Source organism: Lathyrus oleraceus, chromosome 2, assembly GCF_024323335.1.
Source record: "Lathyrus oleraceus cultivar Zhongwan6 chromosome 2, CAAS_Psat_ZW6_1.0, whole genome shotgun sequence".
NCBI lineage: Eukaryota > Viridiplantae > Streptophyta > Magnoliopsida > Fabales > Fabaceae > Lathyrus > Lathyrus oleraceus.
In genome coordinates, this window is record NC_066580.1 from 101,408,686 (window position 1) to 101,434,443 (window position 25,758).

The 25,758-nt window shown below is 40.5% G+C and overlaps 1 protein-coding gene across 1 annotated transcript in view; it reads right to left on the reverse strand.

The window, feature by feature from the left end:
* Positions 1–20,250: 20,250 nt before the first annotated feature.
* LOC127122094 (uncharacterized) overlaps positions 20,251–25,758 on the reverse strand; it is a 92,942-nt gene continuing 87,434 nt past the window's right edge. Inside the window, exon 2 of the mRNA XM_051052499.1 lies at positions 20,251–20,409. Coding sequence (XP_050908456.1) covers positions 20,251–20,409 — 159 coding nt within the window. The remainder of the gene's footprint in view (positions 20,410–25,758) is intronic.

Sequence of the window (25,758 nt, forward strand, 5' to 3'; positions counted from 1 at the left end):
TTTGTTGGGGCGTCCATGGATTCATGCAGCAGGGGCAGTCTCGTCGACTCTCCACCAGAAGCTCAAGTATGTCTGGAACGGTCAGATTGTGACCGTGTGTGGCGAAGAGGATATCTTGGTGAGTCACCTATCCTCGTTCAAGTATGTCGAGGTGGATGGCGAGATCCACGAAACTTTGTGCCAGGAATTTGAGACTGTGGCTCTTGAGAAGGTGGCATATGCTGATCAGAGGAAGCCAGGTGCTTCGATCGCTTCATACAAGCAGGCTAAAGAGGTTGTTGACTCTGGCAAGGCTGAAGGCTGGGGCAAGATGGTGGATTTGCCTGTCAAAGAAGACAAGTTCGGTATTGGCTATCAACCGTTGCAAGCAGAGCAGGGTGGTCAAGCAGGTCCGAGTACCTTTACCAGCGCTGGGCTGATGAATCACGGTGACGTCTTTGCAGCTGATGTTGAAGATGGTGACAGTGATTGTGATCTCGACTGCTGGGTTCGCCCTAGTGCACCAGGGGAAGTGATCAGCAATTGGACAACAGAGGATGTAGTCCAAGTTACTCTTCAAACAGAGTAATTTTCTTTTGTTTTTTTTCATTCTGCACAAAACCCTACGTTCTGCCCAAGGCATAGTGGTTCATTATAGGCCACATCATGTTTTACAAATGATTATCATCAATAAAGGACGTTTTGCAAACAATTTTGTGATCCATGTCTTTCTATTTTTGTTTTTTCATTTTTCAAAAAAAAACAAAAAAACAAAAAAAAAACAAAAAAATGGCAATGTTTTTGTTTTTGTGACTTTATTGAACTCTTTTTCTAAAACAAAGCATTAAACATGCAGAAGTGATATCACGACATCTACTATGAACAGTTCTGTTATGGCTCAGCATGATTTCAATAATCCCATATACCAAGCTGAAGAGGAGAGTGAGGAAGACAGTGAACTCTCTAAAGAATTGGTTAGATTGTTGAAGCAAGAGGAAAGGGTCATCCAACCTCATCAGGAGGAGTTGGAGATTGTGAATCTTGGTACTGAGGACGCCAGAAGAGATATCAAGATCGGGGTTGCTTTGAAGACAGAGGTCAAGAGCAGGTTGATCGAGATGCTGAGAGAGTTTGTGGAGATATTCGCCTGGTCTTATCAAGATATGCCTGGGTTGGATACCGACATTGTGGTGCATATACTACCTCTCAGAGATGATTGTCCTTCGGTTAAACAGATGCTTCGGAGAACGAGTCCTGATATGGCAGTAAAGATCAAGGAAGAGGTTCAAAAGCAGTTTGATGCGGGTTTCTTGTCAGTGACAACGTACCCACCGTGGGTGGCCAACATCGTTCCAGTGTCGAAGAAGGATGGCAAAGTCAGAATGTGTGTCGATTACCGGGATTTGAACAGGGCGAGCCCGAAAGATGATTTTCCATTACCTCACATTGATGTATTGGTTAATAATACGGCTCAATCCTCGGTATTCTCTTTCATCGATGGTTTCTCGGGCTATAACCAGATCAAGATGGCGCTAGAGGACATAGAAAAGACGACATTCATTACACCTTGGGGCACGTTCTGCTATAAGGTGATGCCATTTGGGCTGAAGAATGCCGGTGCTACCTATCAGAGGGCTATGACGACTCTCTTTCATGACATGATGCACAAAGAGATTGAAGTGTACGTGGATGACATGATTGCGAAGTCACAGACAGAAGAGGAGCACCTGGTTAATTTGAAGAAGTTGTTTGACAGGTTGGTAAAGTTCAAATTGAGGCTGAATCCGAACAAGTGTACGTTTGGTGTGAGATCTAGGAAGCTGTTAGGCTTCATTGTCAGCGAGAAAGGGATTGAGGTTGATCCAGCAAAAGTCAAAGCTATTCAAGAGATGCCTGAACCGAAAACAGAAAAGCAGGTTCGTGGGTTTTTAGGGAGATTGAACTACATTGCAAGGTTTGTATCTCACCTAACTGCCACTTGTGAACCGATATTCAAATTGTTGAGAAAGAATCAAGCAATCAGGTGGAACGATGATTGTCAGAAAGCTTTTGACAAGATAAAAGAGTATTTGCAGAAACCTCCAATCCTGATTCCTCCAGTTCCAGGGAGACCATTGATAATGTACCTGTCAGTGACTGAGAACTCGATGGGGTGTGTATTGGGACAGCATGACGAGTCTGGTCGAAAAGAGTATGCCATATACTACCTTAGCAAAAAGTTTACCGACTGTGAAATCAAATATTCACAGCTTGAGAAAACTTTTTGTGCTTTGGCCTGGGCTGCTCGCCGACTGAGGCAGTATATGTTGAACCATACTACCTTATTGATTTCTAAGATGGATCCAGTAAAGTACATCTTTGAGAAGCCGGCTCTCACCGGACGTGTTGCCTGTTGGCAGATGATTTTAACTGAGTATGATATTCAGTACACGTCGTAGAAGGCCATCAAAGGTAGTGTTCTGTCAGACTATCTCGCCGAACAACCGATAGACGATTATCAGCCTATGATGTTTGAATTCCCTGATGAAGACATCATGTATCTTAAGATGAAGGATTGTGAAGAGCCTCTTGTCGAGGAAGTACCGGATCCTGATGACAAGTGGACATTGATGTTTGATGGGGCTGTGAATGTGAATGGTAACGGTGTTGGTGCAGTGCTGATCAATCCTAAAGGTGCTCATATACCTTTTTTTGCCAGATTGACTTTTGACGTCACCAACAACGAAGCTGAGTATGAGGCTTGTATCATGGGGATAGAAGAAGCCATTGATTTGAGAATCAAAACGCTTGACATTTTTGGAGATTCCGCTCTAGTGATCAATCAGATCAATGGAGATTGGAATACGAACCAGCCACATTTGATTCCATATAGAGATTACACCAGAAGAATACTGACATTCTTCAAGAAGGTGAAGTTGTATCATGTCCCCCGGGATGAGAATCAGATGACTGATGCCTTGGCTACTTTGTCTTCTATGATCAAAGTTCATTGGTGGAATCATGTGCCATATGTTGCGGTGAATCGACTCGAGAGGCCTGCGTATGTGTTTGCAGCCGAGTCTGTTGTGATTGATGAGAAGCCGTGATACTATGATATCAAGAACTTCCTCAAAAGCCAGGAGTATCCTGAAGGTGCGTCGAAGAATGACAAGAAAACCCTAAGAAGGCTAGCTGGAAGCTTTTACTTGAATCAGGATGATGTGCTGTATAAGAGAAACTTTGACATGGTTCTGCTCAGATGCGTGGATAGACACGAAGTAGACATGTTAATGCAAGAAGTGCATGAGGGTTCGTTTGGTACCCATGCTGGTGGTCATGCAATGTCGAAGAAGTTGTTGAGAGCCGGTTATTACTGGATGACTATGGAGTCCGATTGTTTCAAGTACGCTCGGAAGTGCCATAGGTGTCAAATTTATGCTGATAAGGTGCATGTACCACCAAGCCCACTGAATGTCATGAATTCGCCTTGGCCGTTTGCCATGTGGGGGGTTGATATGATTGGGAAGATTGAGCCTACTGCTTCGAATGGACATCGCTTCATCTTGGTTGCGATTGATTACTTCACCAAGTGGGTGGAAGCAGCTTCCTATGCTAATGTTACCAAACAAGTGGTTGCCCGGTTCATCAAGAAAGAAATCATCTGTCGTTATGGAGTTCCTAAGAGAATCATCACTGACAATGGTTCGAATCTCAATAACAAGATGATGAAAGAGCTTTGTAGAGATTTCAAGATTGAACATCACAATTCTTCTCCTTACAAACCGAAGATGAATGGTGCTATAGAGGCGGCAAACAAGAATATCAAGAAGATTGTGCAGAAGATGGTCGTGACGTACAAGGACTGGCATGAGATGTTGCCTTTCGCTTTGCATGGGTACCGTACCTCCGTACGTACATCGACCGGGGCAACCCCGTACTCCCTTGTGTATGGTATGGAAGCAGTCCTACCTGTCGAAGTGGAGATCCCTTCTCTGAGAGTGTTGTTAGATGTCAAGCTGGACGAAGCCGAGTGGATTCGAACAAGGTTTAACGAGGTGAGCCTTATCGAAGAGAGACGGCTAGCAGTTGTGTGCCATGGGCAGTTGTATCAGAGAAGGATGAAAAGAGCCTTTGATCAGAAAGTGCGTCCTCGGAGCTATCAGACTGGTGATCTAGTTCTGAAGAGGATCCTTCCTCCCGGTACAGATAACAGGGGTAAGTGGACTCCTAATTATGAAGGTCCATATGTTGTGAAGAAGGTTTTCTCCGGTGGAGCCTTGATGCTTACAACTATGGGTGGTGAGGATTTTCCGTCCCCTGTTAACTCAGATGTAGTCAAAAAATACTTCGCATAAATTGACCCGCTGGACAAAAAGAATAAAAGAGTCCAGGCTAAAAAGGGCATCCCGGCGAACCAAAAAACAGAAAGAAAAGGTTCGGGCAAAAATTAGGGATAAAATGAAAAGAATTTGTACACCCGGTAAGTCGAAAACCCGCAAGGGCGGCTTAGGCAAAAATGGGTATCCCGGTGGATTGAAAACCCGAAAGGGCGATCCAGCCAAAAGAGGGACTAAAGCGAAGACTACAGTATGAGTTATCTGTACTTCATCGCGCTTCGTCGTCTGCCATCTTGAAAGATGTGATCGGTCCAGTCATTCTTCTCAGAAAGCAAGGAGTTGGGAGGAAAAGCTGATGATCTGTGGGTTATAACAGAATTGGGAAATAGTGGATGCCGTGTTCACATTGCCATCAGGATAGATTTTTCCTTTTGTGCGCAATTACCTCTTTCTAGGAATTGCTTCCCATGTATTCGCCTTTTCAGGCACATTTTCAATCAATAAAAGTCGTTATTCAGATAAATAGCTCTCTTGTTTTTATTTTACTGTTTGTTTGCAAAAACGTCCGAATTTTTGATAAACATTGCATATAAAAACATGAAGGCTTAACAATAACTTGCAGAAAGATGAAACATTTGAAAATCATTTTGAATGTTGAGGACACTTGAGCGTATCTTGTCCATGTATCCCCTGGGGGCATTTTGTTGTGCTGTTTACAGGTTGTTATCTGTGAGGATGTTTCCCAGCAGATGTTTCTAAGCATGTTGAGAGCTATCAGAGTTATGTTCCCCTACAGAGATGTCTGTGGATGGTGCCTTCTTTCCTCAGCGGATCTAAGGATTGCCTATCCCCAGCAGGTCTGGAAGTTGGTTATTCCCCAGCAGACATTTCCCCAGTTGAGTTCCCCATTGAGTTGGAAGGATGTTGTATTCCCGGCAGAGTTGCCCGTGGAGCGTTGTTCCCCAGCAGTCGGGTTTGAAGTATTGATATCCCCAGCGTGGTCGTGAGCGCTCATTCCCAGCAAGGTTGTGGATTTCTTTCCCCAGCACAGAGTCTGGTATATTACTTTCCACCAGAGTTATGCTCTTCCTCAGCAGAGTTGGTGTGTTATCCCCAACAGAATTGCTTTCCCTAGCAGATCTCCCTAGCAGAGATTGGTGTTGATAATTTTCCTCAGCGAGCCCCCGAGTGGAGCGGGTTCAAAGAAATTTATCTCCAGCAGCTATCCTACCTGTGGATTGGATGAGTTCCCCGTAGCGGAATGATGTTTGCATCCCCCAGCTGAGTCTATCCTACCTGTGGATTGGAAGGGTCGTCCCTAGCGGAGTAGCATTTATTTCCCAAAGCAGAGTTTATCTTACTTGTGGATTGGTTGGCTCTCCCCAGTGAAGTCGCCTGGTTATCCCTAGCAAATTGCTTTGTTACTCCCCAGCGAGTGGCTTCATTACTCCCTAGAGAGTTGCTTTGTCTTTCCCCAGTGGAGTAATATTAATGGTTCCTCAGCGCGGTTGCTGTTGGGTAGTCCTCAGCAAGTGGTGTTAGTTGCTTCCCAAGCGGAGTCCCCGAGTGGATTGGGTCCTTTGAAGGATGTCCCCAGCGAAATCTATCCTTTTCCCCAGCAACAGTGTTATTTCTCCAGCATGAGTGAGAAGTCTGTGAGCATCTCTCCGCAGAGTATTCCTCAATCAGAGTCTCCCCACAGAGTTGGAGTATCTAATCTTTGGGCTCCCTAGCCGGAGTTCATCATTTTGCATTTTGCATATAGTGATCATTCCATCTTCAAAATGCGTAGCATTTCCATTTACATGGAGCATTACGCCATAGAAAAATTCAAACATATGCATTCATGTGTTCAAAACCGTTCAGACTATATCCCCGACAGAGGCGGATCTTTGTTCAAACATCTGTACGGCACGTTTACTACAGTTGCTCCTGACAGCATTCAGGATTGATACTCCCCAGAGAGGTTTATTTCCTCATCTGTTGGTGACAGGAAAGATTGTTTCTCCCTAGTGAGATCCCCAGCAAGTGTGTTAGCCTTGCCCTGACATATGTAGATGTCATCTTGTGATACTGGTCAGTGTCATGTCAGCACCCGGGTGTGTTGTTTCTTTGGTGTCGGTAAACACCATCTTTCGGTGTCGGTAAACATCGAGTCACATTCCCCAATCATTCATTAATGTCTGGTCGTCTTTCTTTGGTGTCAGTAAACACCATCTTTCGGTGTCGGTAAACATGGAGTCGTATTTCCCAATCATTCGTTAATGTCTGGTCGTCTTTCTTTGGTGTCGGTAAACACCATCTTTCGGTGTCGGTAAACATCGAGTCTCACCCCAGTCATCGGTTAATGTTTGGTCTTCTTTTGATGTCGGTAAACATCATCTTTCGATGTTCGTAACGTCGTCCTCTTTCCCTAGTGAAGAGCATTCCTCCTCTCCGTTGGTGTCGATAAACGTCGAGTTTTTCCCAATTGTCCGTTGACGGTTGGTTGTGTTCATTTTCCCCAGAAGATTCACCTCTTCGTTGGTGTCGATAAACGTCGAGTTTTTCCTATGCGTCCGATGACGTATAGTTGCTTGTTCCCCACAGATCATTCGTTAATGACTGTTGATTCCCCTCAGAGTTACCTCTCCGTTGGTTTCGATAAACGTCGAGTTTTTCCTATTCGTCCGATGACGTCTAGTTGTACCCTTCCCCATGCAGAGTTACCTCTTCGTTGGTTTCGATAAACGTTGAGTTTTTCTCATTCGTCCCTTGATGTCTGATTGTATATCCTATTCCCCAGTCATTCGTTAATGTCTGGTTGCTTCCCGACCCAGAATCCCCAGTAGAGTCGTCGGTGGACGTCCTATTTGGTTTCCGGTTGATGTATCCCTTCCTTAGTGAAGAGTTCTCCGTCTCCGTTGGTGTCGATAAACGTCGAGCTTCTCCCGTTCGTCCATTGACGTCTGGTCGAGTTTTCTCCTTCTCCGTTGGTGTCGATAAACGTCGAGCTTCTCCCTTTCGTCCGTTGACGTCTGGTCAAGTCTTCCTATTCATCCGTTGATGTCTGGTTACCTCTCCGTTGGTCTTGGTAAACGTCGAGTTTTTCCTGGTCGTCCCCAGTAGAGTTACCTCTCCGTTGGTTTTGGTAAACGATGAGTTTTTCCCCCTACGTCCGTTGACGTATGGTTGTATCTCTTCCAGTCATTCATTAATGTCTGGTTACCTCTCCGTTGGTCTCGGTAAACGTTGAGTTTTTCCTAGTTGTCCGTTGGCATCTAGTTGTGATTTCTGTTCTCGTTCGTCGTCTTCCGATGTCTGGATGTGATTGTATCCTTGGAAGAGAAAACATCAAAATCTCCAGTAATAAATAAGCAGCAGATCCCAGTGGATGTTTCCGTTGGTGGATCCCTGCATTGTGCAAATTTCTACGGTTCTTCGGTATTCAATCCCTGTTTACCCTGAAAGTCTGACAACCATTGCTCTCATCCGTTCGGGTTCCTAGTTGATTGAATAGGGGCAGCTGTAGCACCTCAAATTTGCACCTACCATTTTGTACATTCATTTTCATATTAGGTCATTAACATTACATTGTCCATTGCCTAACATTGCATTGTCCACTGCATAGCATTGCATTATCCATTTGCCCAAGTGCAAGTCATCAGACAAGATTAGGTCAACTGGTTAGGAGAATCAGTCAAGCAAGCAAGCATGTGCAATTTCTATTGAAGCAAAGCCCTATAGTTGGTTCAACAAGTTCATATGATCTGGGGATCATTTTGAAGTGTTCTGGCCAAGGATTGGATGATCAAAGCTCAACAGTCAAGCTGAATTTCATCTGAAGGTGGGAGATGGTTTGAAAGGCCTCATTCATGTCCATACAAGTCTCATTTGACATTTCAAAGATCAACATTGAGGAATTTGAGGTCAGAGGAAAAGTTTCCAAAAATAGTAAGTGACCTGTAATTTCAAACTGCCAAAAATGGAAAGGTCTTCTCCTCAAATTTACATCATCATACAAGCTTCAAATGAAATTTTGTCCAACATGAAAGTTGAATATATTGCTCTCACCTTTCCAAAAAGTCCAAGAACATCCATTTCTCATGTGTGGTTGGCAAGTTATGATCAAATCATTGTCAAGGAATTTTGAACTTCAACAAGGCATAACTTTTGCATCAAATGGCCAATTCATGTGGTTCTTTTTGGAGCAATTTTCTCTTGATCCCTACTATCATAATCATGCATCATATTTCACAAATTATCATCACAAAAAAATGGCATTTTCCGTGTGATTTGAATTTGAATTTGGAGGGAAAAAGGTGAATTTGAAAATTAAGCATTTTGCACACTTCCAAGCTTCACATTTGGCTACTACATGATATTTGGAGTGTGTTTGGCTCATTTTTCGTGCATTGTAGCAAGGCATTTCATGCATGCAAGGTTACTTTGGCCATTTAGCATAAAAACTCATTTCACTAATTACCAAGGCATTTGGCTAATTGTGATTAGCATCTTCATTAATCCATGGTATATATTACAAATCCTAACAGAATTGGTGATTAACATTCATTCATCTCAGATCTAGATCGAAAATTGCAAATTCTCTCAACTTTTTCTCTCCATTGTTCTGGGAATTTTTCCATAGACCTTGCCTAGTTCTTCATTGTGCCATCATCCACAAGCAATATTGAAGGTGGTGGAAGCAAGCATTCAAGGTTTTCATGCTGTTTCAAGGACTGTTACATCAAGCTCCATCAATGGCAGTTGCATTTTTGAGCTACATCAAGCATCATTGAGCATTGGATCTTCACTCATTCATCTACTGGAGTTTTGAGGATCATCTGTTTCAACATTCCAAAGCCAGAAAACCACGATTACACTACTGCTCTTCAAACCAGGTCAGAATTCGATGCTCTTGATTCATGTAATTGTGATGTGCATTCTGTAGATCTTGCATCCATGAGTATTCTGAGCTTTGTACTTTTGATTTTCGTTGAGAAACAAGAAAGATATGCTGATTTTAAGTTTGTTGTTCAAAACTTATTTCGACCGATCCTTCCATGTTAGTAAGAATTAGAGGAAATAGATGCTGGATTGATGATGTAGGCTAAGAGATGAATCGAATGGTGTATCGTTTGTGTATTTCTGTGACCAAAAGTTCATGATGATGATGAACATGATGAATGCGTGAAGAACCCTAACATTTCCAATTTCCAGATGCGTTAGATCTTGCTGAGTTCATTTTGCATGATTTTCATTGTTTTTGTCCCATGCCACCAATAGAAGCACGCCACCTCACTTAATGAAATGGCGCGTTTCATTAAGTGAGCGCTGAATTTGAAAACACACGGAGTTCGATCCTCCGCTCCAGCATCTCATATATTGGCTTTGCATTTTTTCTTCATTAAGCTTCACATGTTCACATGCCATTGTTCATGTTTTTTTATTTTTTCCTTACATTAGAAAATTCATATCTCAATGATGGTTTGTCCAATTGATGTGAGATTTTTTGTGCCATGATTCTTGCCATGTCTACTATTTTATGGTGATTTTTTCAAAAATTGTGCACGCCTGGATTTTAAAATTGCTTAGGGAATGTTCACACATGTCATTTGTTGCACCTTGCTTGCCATTTCTTTTATGAAATCATGATGCTTAATCCAATGGAATTTAAATTTTGTATGCGTAAACTAGACACCTTTAGGAGCATTTTGGTATAGTGTTTGTGATTTTTGCATTCCTGGTTTGGGAGATATGATCTGATCATTGGAGGTGTGAAAATGTGTGTCACACCATTTCTTGTCCAACTTGTGGATTTTCATTACCATGCCATATGAACTCAAAATGATCTAAATTTTTGCATGTGGACTCTTCTGGAGGTTAAGTTTGATCATGAATGTTTGTGGATTTTTTGAGTGCATTTCCAATTTGTTTGAGAATTTCCTTTCTGTTTGACCAATTGTGGAGCTTTTGTGAGTCATGATCTTATTGGATTTGTGAAATTCTTGTTGTTTATTGGATGGACCTGAAATTTTACACATGTATTTTAGACATCTTGAAGTGTGCCATGGCTTTGGTTTGATGTCCATATCATGTTTGGTTTCTGTTTTGTGCTTGCTTGAAGTTGATACATGATTTGGTGCCTTGTATGAGCTTGTTTGAACATGTTTTGACTTTTGGAATTTAATTGACTTGCTTCCCTTGGTCCAAATGACTTGAAATTTGGTGTGTGGATCATGTTATGAATGCTGTTTAGCCATGAATTGTTTGGGGATTTATTGAATTGTTTGTGAGTTGATTTGAATTGAATCATTCTGTTTGCTTCTCTGAGCTTCAAATTGCATGCTTTGTACTCTTTGCCTCATGAAATGATCTTGGTGAATGATATGAACATGAGACCACTTGGATTTGTTTCTTATTTGATTGATCTTGGTTTTTGATAATTTTCATGTTCTGTTTTGGTTTATTGCTCCCATTTTGACCCTAGGCCATGTCCTAGTGGTTAGTGCTTAATGTTTGAGCTTTGTTTCAGGTCAAAGAGCACAATTGCTTATACTTGATGATGTGCACTCAATTGGAGTTGGTTTATGGGTTGTTTATGACTAACCTTGAGTTTGTTTTGTAGGCTCTGAGACTTGTACTTAGGCCTTATGTACAGTTAACTGTTGACCATTGTCTGTTTGGCTTCTGTTTGAGTTGTGTACTGATTGTGCTGGATTGTTTTCAGGTACCTTAGTTGCTATAGTTCCTTTGTGAACTTGCTTTTTCTTTGCTTGCTAGCTTGAGCATTGAGGTATAATGACTCTAACTCCATGTAGTCTAGAAGACCTGGCCTGTTACTTGGCCAGGCACCTGTCTGAAGTCCTCCTTAAGAGGCAATGCTTGTGCTTGTTTATTTTTGTCCCCAAGTAGGAAAAGACCTTTGATAAGGCAATTGGCAGAACACAAGAGATGTGTAATCCATCTCCTGCTATTCAGTTGAGTCATCCCTTTGCTCACACCACTGTGTTGATGCATTGTGGATAGTAACCCAAGATCCTTGTACAATTGTACAGTTGAGTCAGTGTCATAAGTGTAGAAGGGTTCCGACTTTCTGGACCCACACTTCATTGTCTAAAGCTCTCCCAGGCCAGGGATAAGAGCTGTGAAGTCTCATCTTCACTCACCTTTCATCTGCTTCACCCTAACTCTCAATGTTATGGTTAAAAGCTAACATCACCCTGATACAGTTGGCTTGCTTCTGCAGCCTAACCCTTGTTTGAGCCCCACTTTGTGTGTATATAGTGTGTGCTATCTGTGATTGTTTTGTTGTGCCTGTTTTGATTAGGATAGCTTGCTCCCTGTGCAAGTTAGATAGCAACCTTGACTTAGGGATGATTTGCATGATAACATCTAGGCCCGAGTTAGTCTCCCTAGTTGTGTCTCCCTCTGTTATTTGGTTAGGCTAGTCATGTGTCCCTTCGTAGGGGAACTACGTCGCCCTGATCCTCATACCAGATGAGGTACGTAGGTAGGAGATGAGCTGATCTCTCCGGGCGCCCGTTTTTGTTTTGTCTTTGTGTGTGTCAGGAGATGGATGTAAGCCCAGTGATTGGCATTCCGTATCCTCTTGTTGTGTGCTTGGATTCCGGTATAAGTCCATCAAGTGGCATCTGGTTTCCAGTGTGGGTGTGTTTTGGTTCGGAATCTGATGTAAGTCCAGCGATTGGCATTCGGATTCCACGTTTGCCTGTGTCTGTTGTGTTTGTGTGTGTTAGCCGAGCTTCGGATGCTCTGATTCTTCTTAGTCCAAGAAGATACGTATGCATAGGATGTGATATCCTAGCGAGCATGTGTTGTTTCCCCAGTCCGAACTACTTCGACTCTGATGTCTATGCTTGATAGACTAAGTAGGCCCAGGATGCGATATCCTGCCGAGTTAGTTTCTGTTTGTTTTCTTGTGTCTCTTTCAGCCAGTGTGTTTGTTTATGAGCAGTGTTTTAGCAACCATTTTCCTTCCTTTTGTGCGTGGATCCCGTCGAGTACGACGGATGCGTAGGGGTGCTAATACCTTCCCTTCGCATAACCGACTCCCGATCCCATTCTCTTTGGTCGCGAGACCATGTCTTTCCCAGGTTTATTCTGAGCGTTTCCTTTCCCTCTTTTGGGATAAATAACGCACGGTGGCGGCTCTGTTGTTTTGTTTTCCCGCCGGTTTTTCGCGTAATGCGACATTCACATAGAGCATCTGAAGAGAACTTCAGTTTAGGTACACCTCTGACTAACTCGAGTTTATTTAGCTGAGATAGTTTTCTCATGCTAATGTGGCCCAAGCGTCTATGCCATACCCATTGCTCTTCGGGAACAGACATCAGACATTTTACATTTTGTTCTTTTAAATCAGAAAGATTAATTTTATAAATATTGTTTTTCCTCTTGCCTGTGAATAGGACAGAACCATTGTTTTGATTTATGGCTTTACATGTTTTTTGATTAAAGATTACATCATAACCGTTATCACTTAATTGACTTATGGATAACAAATTATGCATTAATCCTTCTACGTAAAGGACATCAGATATAGAGGGAAGAGTACCATTACCAATAGTTCCGGAGCCTCTGATCCTTCCTTTCTGATCTCCTCTGAAGCCTACGAATCCAGCGTCTTTAAGTTCCAGGCTTTGGAACATAGACTTTCTTCCCGTCATGTGTCGCGAGCCTCCAGAGTCCAGGTACCATGACTGGTGTTTAAACTTTGCTGCATAGGATATCTGCAACATAAACAATCTTATCTTTTGGTACCCAGAGTCTCTTGGGTCCTTTCTGATTAGTTTTCCCAGAGTTTCTTATAACTTTGGGTTTTCTAGCATTTTCAAATTCTTGTTCTTGTGTGTGTGTATAGTGATATGAAAATGGAGATTTAAGTTGATCACCAGTAGAAGTTTTATCTTCCTTAGGATCATACCCAATTCCTTTTCTATTATTCTGACTGACTCCATAAATCATGGATGCCATTACACTCCTTCCTATCCCATTTTTCAGAAATTATTGAAAGGCTTCTTCATATTTATAAATTATCGTAATTGAAGTCTGTGGAGCTTGAGATAACGCTTCTTCCAGTTCTAAACGATTTTTATTTGCTGCATCTCTTTGTAATGTTAAAGATCTGATTTCATCTTCTCGTTTTAGAATTGTCATCTCAAGTTTGCCACATTCTTCAAATGTTTCTTTAAGACAACCTTTTATATCTTAAAACTTTCGTTTTAATTTCTGATATGAGCTAAGAGTTTCTGACAAGCATGATTCTAGATCAGATCGAGAGAGTTCAGAAAATACCTCTTCAGATTTTTCATCTGAACTGTTCCTGGATGTGGTAGCCATGAATGCCACATTGGCCTGTTCATCAGAGTCAGATTCTGATGAGTCAGATTCGCTATCATCCCAGGTAGCCATTAATCCTTTCTTTGTCCTGAAGGTATTTTTCTTGAAACTTTCTTTTCTGGAAATGTCTTTCTTTAGCTTGGGGCATTCATTTCTGTAGTGACCTGTTTCTTTACATTCATAACAAGTAATATCTTTGTTAGTTTTACCTTTTGAGGTTGATTCTGATCGATCCCCTCTGGGTCTTGGTCTTCTGAAGTTGTTGTTCCTCTTTTTCCAGAGTTGTTTAACTCTTCTGGTTAGGAGGGACAATTCTTCTTCATCATCAGAATCTTCCGGTTCAGAGTCATCAGCATCTTCTGTTTCGGCCTGGAATGCTTTGGTTCTGTCAGATTTGCGTCTTTCAGATCTGGACTTTAATGCTACAGACTTGTTCTTCTTCTGAGGCTCATCTTCCTCTAGTTCTATCTCATGGCTTATGAGGGAACTGACAAGCTCTTCAAGGCTGATATTGTTCAAATCCTTAGACAACTTCAGAGCAGTGACCATGGGTCTCCACTTCTTTGGCAAGCTTCTGACTATCTTTTTGACGTGGTCTGCAGTTGTGTACCCTTTGTCTAGAACTTTGAGACCTGCAATAAGAGTTTGGAATCTAGAGAACATTACCTCTATGGCTTCGTCATCCTCCATTTTGAAAGCTTCATATTTCTGGATAAGCGCCAGAGCCTTTGTCTCTTTGACTTGAGAGTTTCCTTCATGAGTCATCCTCAGAGAGTCAAGTATGTCCTTGGTTGTTTCTCTGTTGGTGATCTTTTCATACTCGTTGTAAGATATAGCATTGAGAAGTATGGTTCTGGCCTTGTGATGATTTTTGAAAACACGCTTCTGATCATCTGACATCTTACTTCTGGGAACTTCAACTCCATCCTCTGTGACAGGAGGTTTGTATCCATCTGTGACAATGTCCCAGAGATCAGCATCATAGCCTAGAAAGAAGCTCTCAATCCTATCTTTCCAGTAGTCGAATTTTTCTCATCAAAGACAGGAGGCTTAGCATTGTAACTGTCTCTTTCATTTGTGTGGGCCATGGTTTTTCTCATTCTGGATCTCTCTACACTATTAAGTGTTTGATTAGAAAATCAATAACAGAGCCGAAGCTCTGATACCAATTGAAGGTGAGAAAAACAAGAAATGGGGGTTTGAATTATTTTGGAAAATAAGCGCTTTTTCAAACAAAGACCACACAAGGAATTTATACTGGTTCGCTTATAACACAAAGCTACTCCAGTCCACCCGGCCAAGGTGATTTCGCCTTCAACACGGACTTAATCCACTAATCTTGAAAGATTGTTTACAACCAACGTCTAAGAGAAGGATCTCTTAGTACTCTCAAGTATACAGACTGCGCAGATTCACTTGAGGAAATAAAGCAATAGATAAAAAAAGACTTTATAATCTAGAGTGCTTCTAGGATAAAGCAAATATTACAACAGTAAGAACAAAAGAATGTTTCACATTCTAAGCAAGAGCTTCGTGAAAGATTGAGAGAGAGAGGAAAAAGTTTATGTGCGTTCGGTGTCTCTCAATGTTGTTTGCTGTCCTTTATATAGAGGTGAAAGGACCGTTGAACTTGATGGCAGATAATGTAGTCTTGATTAGGAATTAATGCCATAACTTCTGTTGTTTCTTGCCAAAACAACTTTGTCTCCCTGAATAACTTCTTTCCAATAATAGATTCTTTCCACTTGGATTTGAAGTTGCCGTTACTCATTCTGAATAAGGAAATCCATTATTAGAGTCTGAGTTGCTCTGTTAATCCGAGATTCTTAGAGAGGTGACTTTAGAGCTTCTGATAGTCTGATATCCCGTTGCTCAGAGTCAGAACTTCTAGAGCGCGCTTCTTCTTCAGATGCTTCTGATATTCTGATCCGCGGTTGCTTTGACTTCAGAACTTCTAGAGCGCGTTTCCACTTCAGATGCTTCTGATCTTCTGGAAATTTGTATATGATTGGATTCTGTATCTGATGACGTCATCAGATTCCTTTCTTCTTGTTTAGAATCCTGCACATTTTAGAACTTTTCGTTATAGTGCTATTTATGGTTTCATCCTTTGTTATCATCAAAATCCTGGAATCTATTTGTAGAACTATTTTTGTTCTTACATATGGTGCTAAAACAGATACTGATGTTTCGCAAAGTTCTCCCAAGTCACCGTATCCTTACTCAAAACATGTCCTTAAAACCTGAAAACTTTCGGAATAACACTATTTTCTTTTGCAATTTTTTTTTCCGGTGGGGCTAAAGATCTACTGTATTTGGTGACTCGTCAGACTCATGCATTATACTAAAAAGCAAAATAAACAACTACAAGGAAATAAACTATCTAAAAACAGCAAAGAAAAAGCGATAAAGGAAAATAAAGAAACTGTAGAATAGTGTCAGCGGTCCTCACCTCTCGAAGGTTACCTATAATGGAACCTTGAGTGGCTTCAATTAGAGCCATGTGTCTATGGTGGTAGTTTTGTTGACGGGATTGTGTATCTGTGATCGTTTGCAGAGACTGTAGAACAGTGTCATAGGACCTGTCTGTCCTCCAGTGCGATTCTCGCATGAAGTTAATGTTATCCGTCATTTGTTGCTGGATGGTAGATAGTAGGTCGTCACGCCTTTGCTCTCTAGCCATGTGGTCACGCCACATCTCCTTTGTAATATAGAAGCCAGGAGTGGTACCTGTAGAAGAAGAAGATGGTGCAGTGTGTGGTGGTGAAGGATGATGGGGGGACACATGTGGTACGGGAGATCTCTCTCTACGATCATATTCATCATTAGTGTCATGTCCCGCCTCATCAGGAATGTTAGGAGGAAGAGGACCTAAAACAGGTGGAGCGTCTAAATCGTAGGTCCAATTCCTTTCATCTCGTACATCTGTACGTCTAGTGCACGGTAATACAACAGATGGGATGGCTAAACCATGAACCATAAGCACATAGCCTCCTTCTCTCCTCGAGCGGCACAATTTCATGTCTCTCAGAAATTTTAGGTTAATTGTGCGAGGAGGTAAGGGGTCTAGGGTAGCCATCTCATCTTTCAGGTTAAGTGCCCGAGCAATAGATGTAATCAATCCACCAAAAGAAATCGGTCCCGCTTTATTCACAGTTAAAATCATTTGAGCAAGCATGAATGGGACCGAATTAATACGTCTATTTGTGAGACTTCCTTGTAATAATAGAAGCTCTCTAGCATTAACCTTATTTGGATTCTCCCGGCCAAATTTAGTGCATGCCAACAGATATCTAAAAACTCTGATGGCCGGGTTATGGATAGTTGAGGCAAGAACTCCTTCAAAAGAGTTTATGGAAGTGTTTGATAAACCCTCACAGAAGGAAAATACCTCAACAGACCATTCGGAATCCAAATGGGCCTCACAAATAGTACCGTCCCCATGAGGGATTCCTAACAAGATGGCTAGTTCTTCGGTACTGAATTGGTATTCAACAGCAAACATTCTAAATTTGACAGTACCAACTGTGCTAGCAATGTTAGGGTTGACAATATAAATTAAGGAACTCAAAAATTCAATTGTCAACCGCTCATAGGTAGGTTCTTTATTGGAAAAGAAATTATGCAAACCTAAATTATCTAATAAATAAAATATGTTATGATAGATACCTAAAGTGTAGAGACAGTCTTCGTTAACATACCTTGTCGGAGGATTTCCCAATTTTGCAACCGTTCAATAATTTTTCTTTGTCGATCCCCCGGTTTCCCTCCTCGAAGAATGAATCCATTAAGCTCCATTTGAATGCTCTTGAAAAGTGATGAAGAAGATGAAGTGGTTTGTGAAAAGGTTGGATTTTTATAAAATTCGACGGATGAAATCAAAAATGGAAAGTGGAATACTGATTTGTGTGGTGTGGTGGTTAGAAAAGTATGAGCTTTTTGTGGGTTCAAGGATGTTTTTCCAAGGTGAAAAAATGGGTTTGGGAGGTTGTAAGTTGCAAAAATGGTGAAGAAAGGGGTTCTGCCCCGACCATTTATAGGCGCTGTGGCGGGCGCCAAAGATCCTATGGCGGGTGCCACAAGGCAAAATCTGGCTGGGCCAGATTTTGGTCCTTTGGTTTGGGCTTCTCTTGTCTTTTGGCTTTGAGGGGTCTGGATAGCATTTGTCTTGTGATTCTCCTAGTAACTTTGACTTGCATAATTTTTATAAAAGTAAAAACAAAAAGTGAAACTGAAACAAAAACAAAAACAAAAATTAAATATGTAGGTGTTTAATTGGCTGCATTGTATGGTAAAACACTAGCTGGATTCTAATGTCATGACTGATGTCATGACATGGTGTGAAGGTGTTTGTGTAACTGCATTGTAGGTTAGAATATCTAACTGTACTCTGATGTCTTGACTAATGTCATGACATACGTGAGTAGTTTACTGCAGGATTAGCTAATACAGGATTTGTTGAATGCCAAATTGGATGTGGTGACATTCATCCCTGTCAGCAGATACTGAGGAATAGAACATTTGGTGTTCTGTTAGAACACAGTATTTATTTCCAGTCTGGTTATCAAGGAAATACCAGACCTGGCATAAGGCCTACTGTCTGAATATCAAACTGGATGTTATGACATTCATCATTGACAGCATATACTGAACAATAGACAGAGTGGTGTTCTGCTACACTTCAGTATGTTTCTTAGTCTGTTCTTCAAGAGGAAAACAGAACTGACTTAAGGCTAAATGTGTAAATGTCAAATTGGATGTTTTGACATTTATTAATGTAAGTTGTTACTGTAGAATGGATAGTTTGGTCCTGTACAGTTCAGCAAATTTTGTACACTCTGTTTTCAGGAAAAACAGACTTAGCATATGGTCCTTGATGTCAAGCTGAATGTTGTGACATTCATTCCTGACAGCATATGGTATATTGTAGGTTGTTTAGTTTTCTGTTTCATCTTTTTCTCAGGCTATTCTTCAGGGATTCAACAGCTGAGAGAAAATCCAGGAAATCAACAACAAAGCTACATTTAATGAACCTAACAAATAGCCTATTTGTTAGTAACCTAGATGTGGAATTTAGTGGAACTCGCGTGACCTTAAATTCAAGAGAATACAAGTGCAAAGGCCCAAGTACTGCAATATAAAAGGAAGTCGTTCCTTCATTCAGAACTGGGGATTTTGAGGCTTGAAGATTTAGTGTGTCCATCATACTTCACTGCTGTATTTTTGTGAGTCTTGTATTAGACATATCTTGTAAGCCAAGCCATTATCACGTAGATGATTGCATTGGCATAAGGTGATCATTGAGTTGTAAGTGTTGTGTCGCTCAAAGCTTTTAAGCGTGAGTGTTGTGTATCTTGATTAAAGCTGTTAAGCACAATCAAGAGTTGTTTGAAGTGTGACTTCAAAATTGTCTTTAATATTGATTAAAGGTAGTGTCATACCCCAATTTTGTCCGGGCATATTTAAATTTTCACAGAATTAATTTCATTTTTATTTTTGCATCATATACATACCATTGCATACATTGCATCATGAATAATACCTAAAATGTCAGTCAAAATGAATTTATTTGAGAATACAGACAAATCGGTTGAATCGTTAAAATTTGAGGAAAGACTGTATTTTTTAATAAGTATATTTTGTCCTGACAATTTTAGTATGACCAGTTCAATTTTTTTGAACAAATTTGTACTCGATTTCTATTTTTAATGGGTCATTATTTTTTGTTTAGATATTTAATTAAAATAATTAGATTGTGTTTAAATTAAATATTAGTTAATTTTTTATGATTTATTATTTAAGCAAATAATAATTATAAAAAAATTGTGTGCATTGGATTCCCTTCTTACACAAAAAAACAAAATAATAAAAAAGAGGAATCCAAAGGAGATCCACTCCCACCGGTCTGCAACGTCTCTCTCCACTCACTCTCCACTCACAACAACTTCACACGCACCTCACATTCTCTCACAAAAAAAAAATCTCTCAGAATCTTTCAAATACCTCTCTTTCATCCACTCAGTAGCGGACTCCCTCATTTTATCACCTCACAACTCACTCTCTAAAACTACTTTCAATATCACCCTCTTGACACCTCTCACTCTCGACATCTCTCTCTCACAATTCCCCCATTCACTCTCAGCTCACACAAAAAACCCTACCGCCGCCGCTCTCACTCACATCTCTCTCTCACAAATCCTTCACTCCACTTCAAAAACCCTAGCCGTCACTCTCGTTCATCACCTTCTTCGAACCTTCCATCTTCTTCAATCACCGCCGTCACAAATCCCCTTCATTCGCCGGTTCTTCCCCCGTTTCCACCATCACCCAATCGCTCCTCAAACGACCAATCTCCCACCAATAACCCTCTATTTCCGCCGCTACCGTATCAAAATTCACATTTTCGAATCAAACTCTGTTTTTCCGCTTCCAAATATGTGAAGCTTGTGCTGCTTTATGTCGGATTTGTCTGTTTTTTTTTATGCAGGTTATGCGCTTGTTTCAATTGGAATTGGATTTTGGTTGATTGTGGTATCGAAGGGTTCCATTCGGTTCTTGGTTAAAACGCAGATTGACGACACGAACCGGCAACCATACCGACGAGATTCGTGATTCAGATTAGAGCTGAAGCGGAGTTGAACACAGAGCCAAAGTTTAAGCACGATTCGGGGTCATCGGTTCCTAAGAAAAGGGCGAGCTGACGCTGTAGATACGGTTGGATTTTCCTTTGAACTTCATCTCTTGATTCGGTTTTAATGGTTGGTTTATTCTGCTGCATTTCGATATGAGTATATTAAATGTATTTTGGTGTTTGATAATTCATCTGGTCGCGAACTGGTTTGAGGTTCTGATTGATTTCCTTTCTATGAGAGTATGTCCACTGTTAGGATGTTTATGATTATTTCCATATGATTACAGGATGTGCTTTCGATATTATGAGTTTTAATTCATTTCGATTTTGTTTCATGAGACTAGGTTGGATTTTTTAAAACTAGGAATCATTTTTATTCATGTTAGATTTGTGAATGCAACATATGAGTGAACGCATGATTGGGTGATGTTTCGATTTCGATTTTCCATTTGATTGAGATTATGAAGTTTGTGGTATAAGTGTTATTTCTGTTATTATGCTTTATCATGACCGGGGTAGTATGTGTATGTTTGCTGGATTGTAAAAAAGGGGTTGTTTCCTTGCATATTCTATTTTAAAATCTGGGTCTGTAATTTGTTAAGTTTAGATATCAATATTTGGTTTTTTTAGCATTAGGCCCATTAAGAAATTTTTATGTTTGTTATCCATCTTTTAAACCCGACTAATTAAATGGATTCAGCAATCCCATGCCGACATTCCACCAAATTCCATAAATCAATAATATGATATATCACCGAGTTATGATTTTGCGAATAATATCAATAATTGTTATCTCGCTCAAATCGGTTCCGTGCTCATATTCATAATTCATCGTCATACACCGATTAAATCATCGTTAATACCCATGTGTCTTTTCTTCTCTTTGAACTTAATTAATTGATTAAAATCTTTAATTAGTTTAATTTTTATTAATCGATTTTAATTAACTTAATTATTTAATTTAATTAAATAATTTTGATAATTAATTTTAATTAATTTAATTAATTAATTTAATAAAATTTTAATAAATTAATTTTGTTAAAAAGGAATTTGATTAACTACTTCCAATCATAAACTTCACATTATTTCAAACAAAATTATTTCATGTCATCATCATTTTGTAAACCATTTCCAATTTTATTTCAATTTCAATTCATCATCCAACACAAACCAATTTCAAAAAACACAAATCACAATTCTCGATCTAAATATCGAGCCCATTTTCAAAATACACCCTTGTAAGTCGATTGCTCTTAGCATCGCCATCTACCTCACATAGCTTACTCTTGGGCTTTCTTACAATGAAACCTACTTGGTTATTGATTAATCGAGTAGATGAAATAATACACTAAAACAAAATTCATTTCCTTCATAAGCACAAATTCAAATCATTTTTTCAAACCATCCAACTTCAAAAGTTTTTTCTCTTGAACATAAACTTGGGATGAAAAGGAGATAGGAAGCGTACGCTTCATTATTTCTCAAGTACTCGAATAATTGGCGTACGCCATATTGCGCGAGTTCTTGTCACCCGATTAAACTTAATTCACACAATTTCAAATCATTTTTCAAATCAAATATAACTTCTAAAGAATTTTCGCTTTTAAAATAAATTTGGGATGAAAAGGAGATAGGAAGCGTACGCTTCACTATTTCTCAAGCACTTGAACAATTGGCGCACGCCATATTGCGTGAGTTCTTGTCACCCGATTGAACCCTAATAATCATACAATTTCAAATCAAATTTTCAAATTAATATAATTTCTAAACTCAAATCAATTTTCAAACCATTCAATTTCAAAAGAATTTTCTCTTTCAAACATAAACTTGGGTCGAAAAGGAGATAGGAAGCGTACGCTTCACTATTTCTCAAGCACTTGAATAATTGGCGTACGCCATATTGCGCAAGTTCTTGTCATCCGATTAACACTTCAAATCATAATATTTCAAAACATTTCTACAAATTCCAAATCCTTGTAATTCCATATTTCAGATGAAAAGAGGATAGGAGGCGTACGCCTCGCTATCTTTCGATTATTCGAATAATTGGCGTACGCCACATTGCTCGAATCTTCGTCATCAAATCAAAACCTACCAATTCAAATACAAACTATTTTCACAAATCCAATGCGACATCTCAAGACATATCTTTTACAATTTAAACCTCGGATGATAAAAGATGAGAGGCGTACGCCTCGCCATCTCTCGATTATTTGAATGATTGGCGTACGCCATATTGCACAAATTATCGACTTCCGATTAAAATACGCTAAATAAACTTGGATAAGGGAATAGGAGGCGCACGCCTCATTACTCCTTGAATAAGCAAGTAGGGGGCGTACGCCACACTACCGTGCATATTCAACATCCGCAAACAAACTTTCGATAAATAATTCGAACGAAAAGGGACTAGAAGGCGAACGCCTTATTACTCCTCGAAAGAATTGGACGATTGGTGTACACCACATTGCTCAATCTTTCGTCGTTCTTCCAAAACACCTTAACAAATCAACCTAACTTCTCGCCCCCGAGCGATCGAAACCAATCAAACCCAAACACATCAATTCAACTCGTCACCCCGCGTGACCAAAACCTTCCAAAAGAACACTGTTAATCCTTTCTAATGCGCATAACAAACCAGTGCTAGAGCCTCCCCCGAGAGTATACATGCCAGCGTTTAGCCGTTAGAACGCCGACCTACACAGTCGTTCATCCAATTAAAACACACCCGAAACCGTAGTTGCCCGAACTACGAATGCTCTGATTTCCTTATTATACCATAAGGATACGTAGGCAGGAGATTGCTGTATCTTCGCGAGCACACTAATAAAAAACCTCCCCTTTTCCCTCCTGAGGTCTTCATCCATATTTATTATCAATTTTAAATTACTCAAAGAAAACAAACAACATTAACTAACATTCAAATAGCAAATTAGACTAAAAGGTTCCCGTTGAGTACAACGGACGTGAGGGGTGCTAATACCTTCCCCTCGCGTAATCGACTCCCGAACCCGAATACGGTTGCGACGACCATTATTCTATTTTTCTTAAAGGTTTTATCGATATTTTCCTATTCCTTCATTGGGATAAATAAAGTTCGGTGGCGACTCTGTTCGAACTAAATTTTTCCGCGACCATCGCGAGGAATCGTATTTTTCGAGATGCGACAGGTAGTAATCACTGAGGTGATTGAGGGGGAGTGAGTAGGAACTCTGGTCTTAGTGTAAGATTGAAATTGCATTGGGTAGGGATTAAGTGAAGAGTTGTAAACGGGTGAGTTTAGCTTTGAATTAATACTACTAATAGTGGATTTCCTCCCTGGCTTGGTAGCCCCTAGACGTAGGTCATGTTGGACTGAACTGGGTAAACAATTACTTGTGTTATTTACTGTATTTACTTTTAAGTTCTGCATAATTCTTGTCTGTGAAGAATTGGATGTGATAACAACCCGTGTGACATCTAAAGTCTGGTAACTAGAATTTCAATTGGTATCAGAGCAGGCACCCTGCCTGTTAATTTCTGGGTGAGATCTAGGGAAGTTACTTTCTAGTACCATGGATAAGGATATAGGACACTCAAATAGACCACCCATGTTGGATGGCTCCAACTATGATGACTGGAAGCCTCGTATGATAGCCTTCTTAAGGTCTCTAGATAGCAAAGTCTGGAGAGCTATCAACAAAGGATGGGAACATCCAACGAAGACAAGTGAAGATGGAGTCAGTGTGCAAATTCCTGAAGAAGAGTGGGACAAGGAGCAAGAGGCATTAGCCCTTGGAAATTCTAAGGCCTTGAATGCATTGTTCAATGGAATCAGTAAGAACATCTTTAGGCTGGTGCACCACTGTGAGCTAGCTAAGGAAGTTTGGGATACCCTCAAGATAACCCATGAAGGTACTTCCAAGGTGAAGATGTCCAAACTTCAGATGCTGACCACCAAGTTTGAAAATCTGAGGATGAGAGAGGATGAGACTATTCATGACTTTCACATGAATATTCTTGAAATTGCAAACACCTCTGGTGGACTAGGTGAGAAAATGGCTGAAGAGAAACTTGTAAGAAAGATTCTCAGGTCCTTGCCTAAGAGATTTGCTATGAAGGTCACATCCATAGAGGAGGCTCAAGACATCTGCAATATGAAGGTGGATGAGCTCATTGGTTCTCTCCAAACCTTTGAAATGGGCTTGTGTGAGAATGCTGAAAAGAAGAACAAAAGCGTAGCTTTTGTATCCAATGCTGAAGAGGAGTCAGAAGCAGGATATACTGGAGTTGATGAAAGCATCTCAGAAGCCATAGCCATGCTTGGGAGACAATTCAACAAGTTCGTAAAGAAGATTGATCAAAGGGGTAGACCTAATGTCAAGAACATCTCTTCTGACATCAGGAAAAGATCAACTTCTGAAGAAAAGGTAAACCAAGGCAAGGGAATCCAGTGTCATGGTTGTGAAGGGTATGGACACATTAGAGCTGAATGCCCTACTTACCTCAAGATGCAAAAGAAGGGGCTAGCTATCACATGGTCTGAGGGAGATTCTGAAAGTGAATCTGAAGGAGAATCTGCTAAACATGTCACTGCACTAACAGGTGTTTGTGCCACTGATGATGACTCAAGTGCAGATGAACTGACCTTTGATGAACTTGTTGCAGCTTATAAGAAGCTATGTGTCACCAGTGCAGAAGTGCGTGTACAAGGAGAAAAGCAGAAGAAACTCATCAAGGAGCTGGAAGATGAGAGACAGAAGCATCTGAAGGTCATAGAGGGTCTAAATGGTGAGATAATCATGCTGACCTCCAAGCTGGATCAAATGACTAAATCCATCAGAATGTTGAATAAAGGAACTGACACCTTGGAAGAGATCCTAAAGGTGGGACAGAAGTCTGGAGCCACATCTGGTTTAGGCTTTGTGAAAAAATCCTCAGCTGAACTCAAATGCCCAAGGCTAAAGTTCAGAAATTCAAGTGGAGGTCACATCCAAAGTCTCAACATCGGGGAACCAGGATGAATAATCATCAGAAGAGGAAATTCCAGAAATGGAGATGTCACCACTGTGGTAGGCTTGGGCATATAAAAGCCTTCTGCTACAGGCTTCATGGTTACCCTAACTAAGCCCCTCATGTCAGGCCTAAGCATAAGACATATAAGCACTATGTCCCCATCAAGAAGCGACAATGGTATGCTAGGTTAGCTCACACAGCTCTAAGGGCTTCTACCAGAGAAGACTGGTATTTTGACAGTGGATGCTCAAGACATATGACTGGTATGGAAAATCTATTGGTGGATATTCAACCTCACACTACCAGCTATGTAACCTTTGGTGATGGTGCCAAAGGAAAAATAAAAGGTGTGGGTAAGTTGGACTGCTCTGGAGTTCCAAAAGTGAATAACGTGCTGTTAGTAAGAGGACTAACTGCAAACCTCATCAGCATAAGCCAGCTATGTGATCAAGGGTTCTATGTTCAGTTTACTAAGGAGCTATGTATTGTGACAAA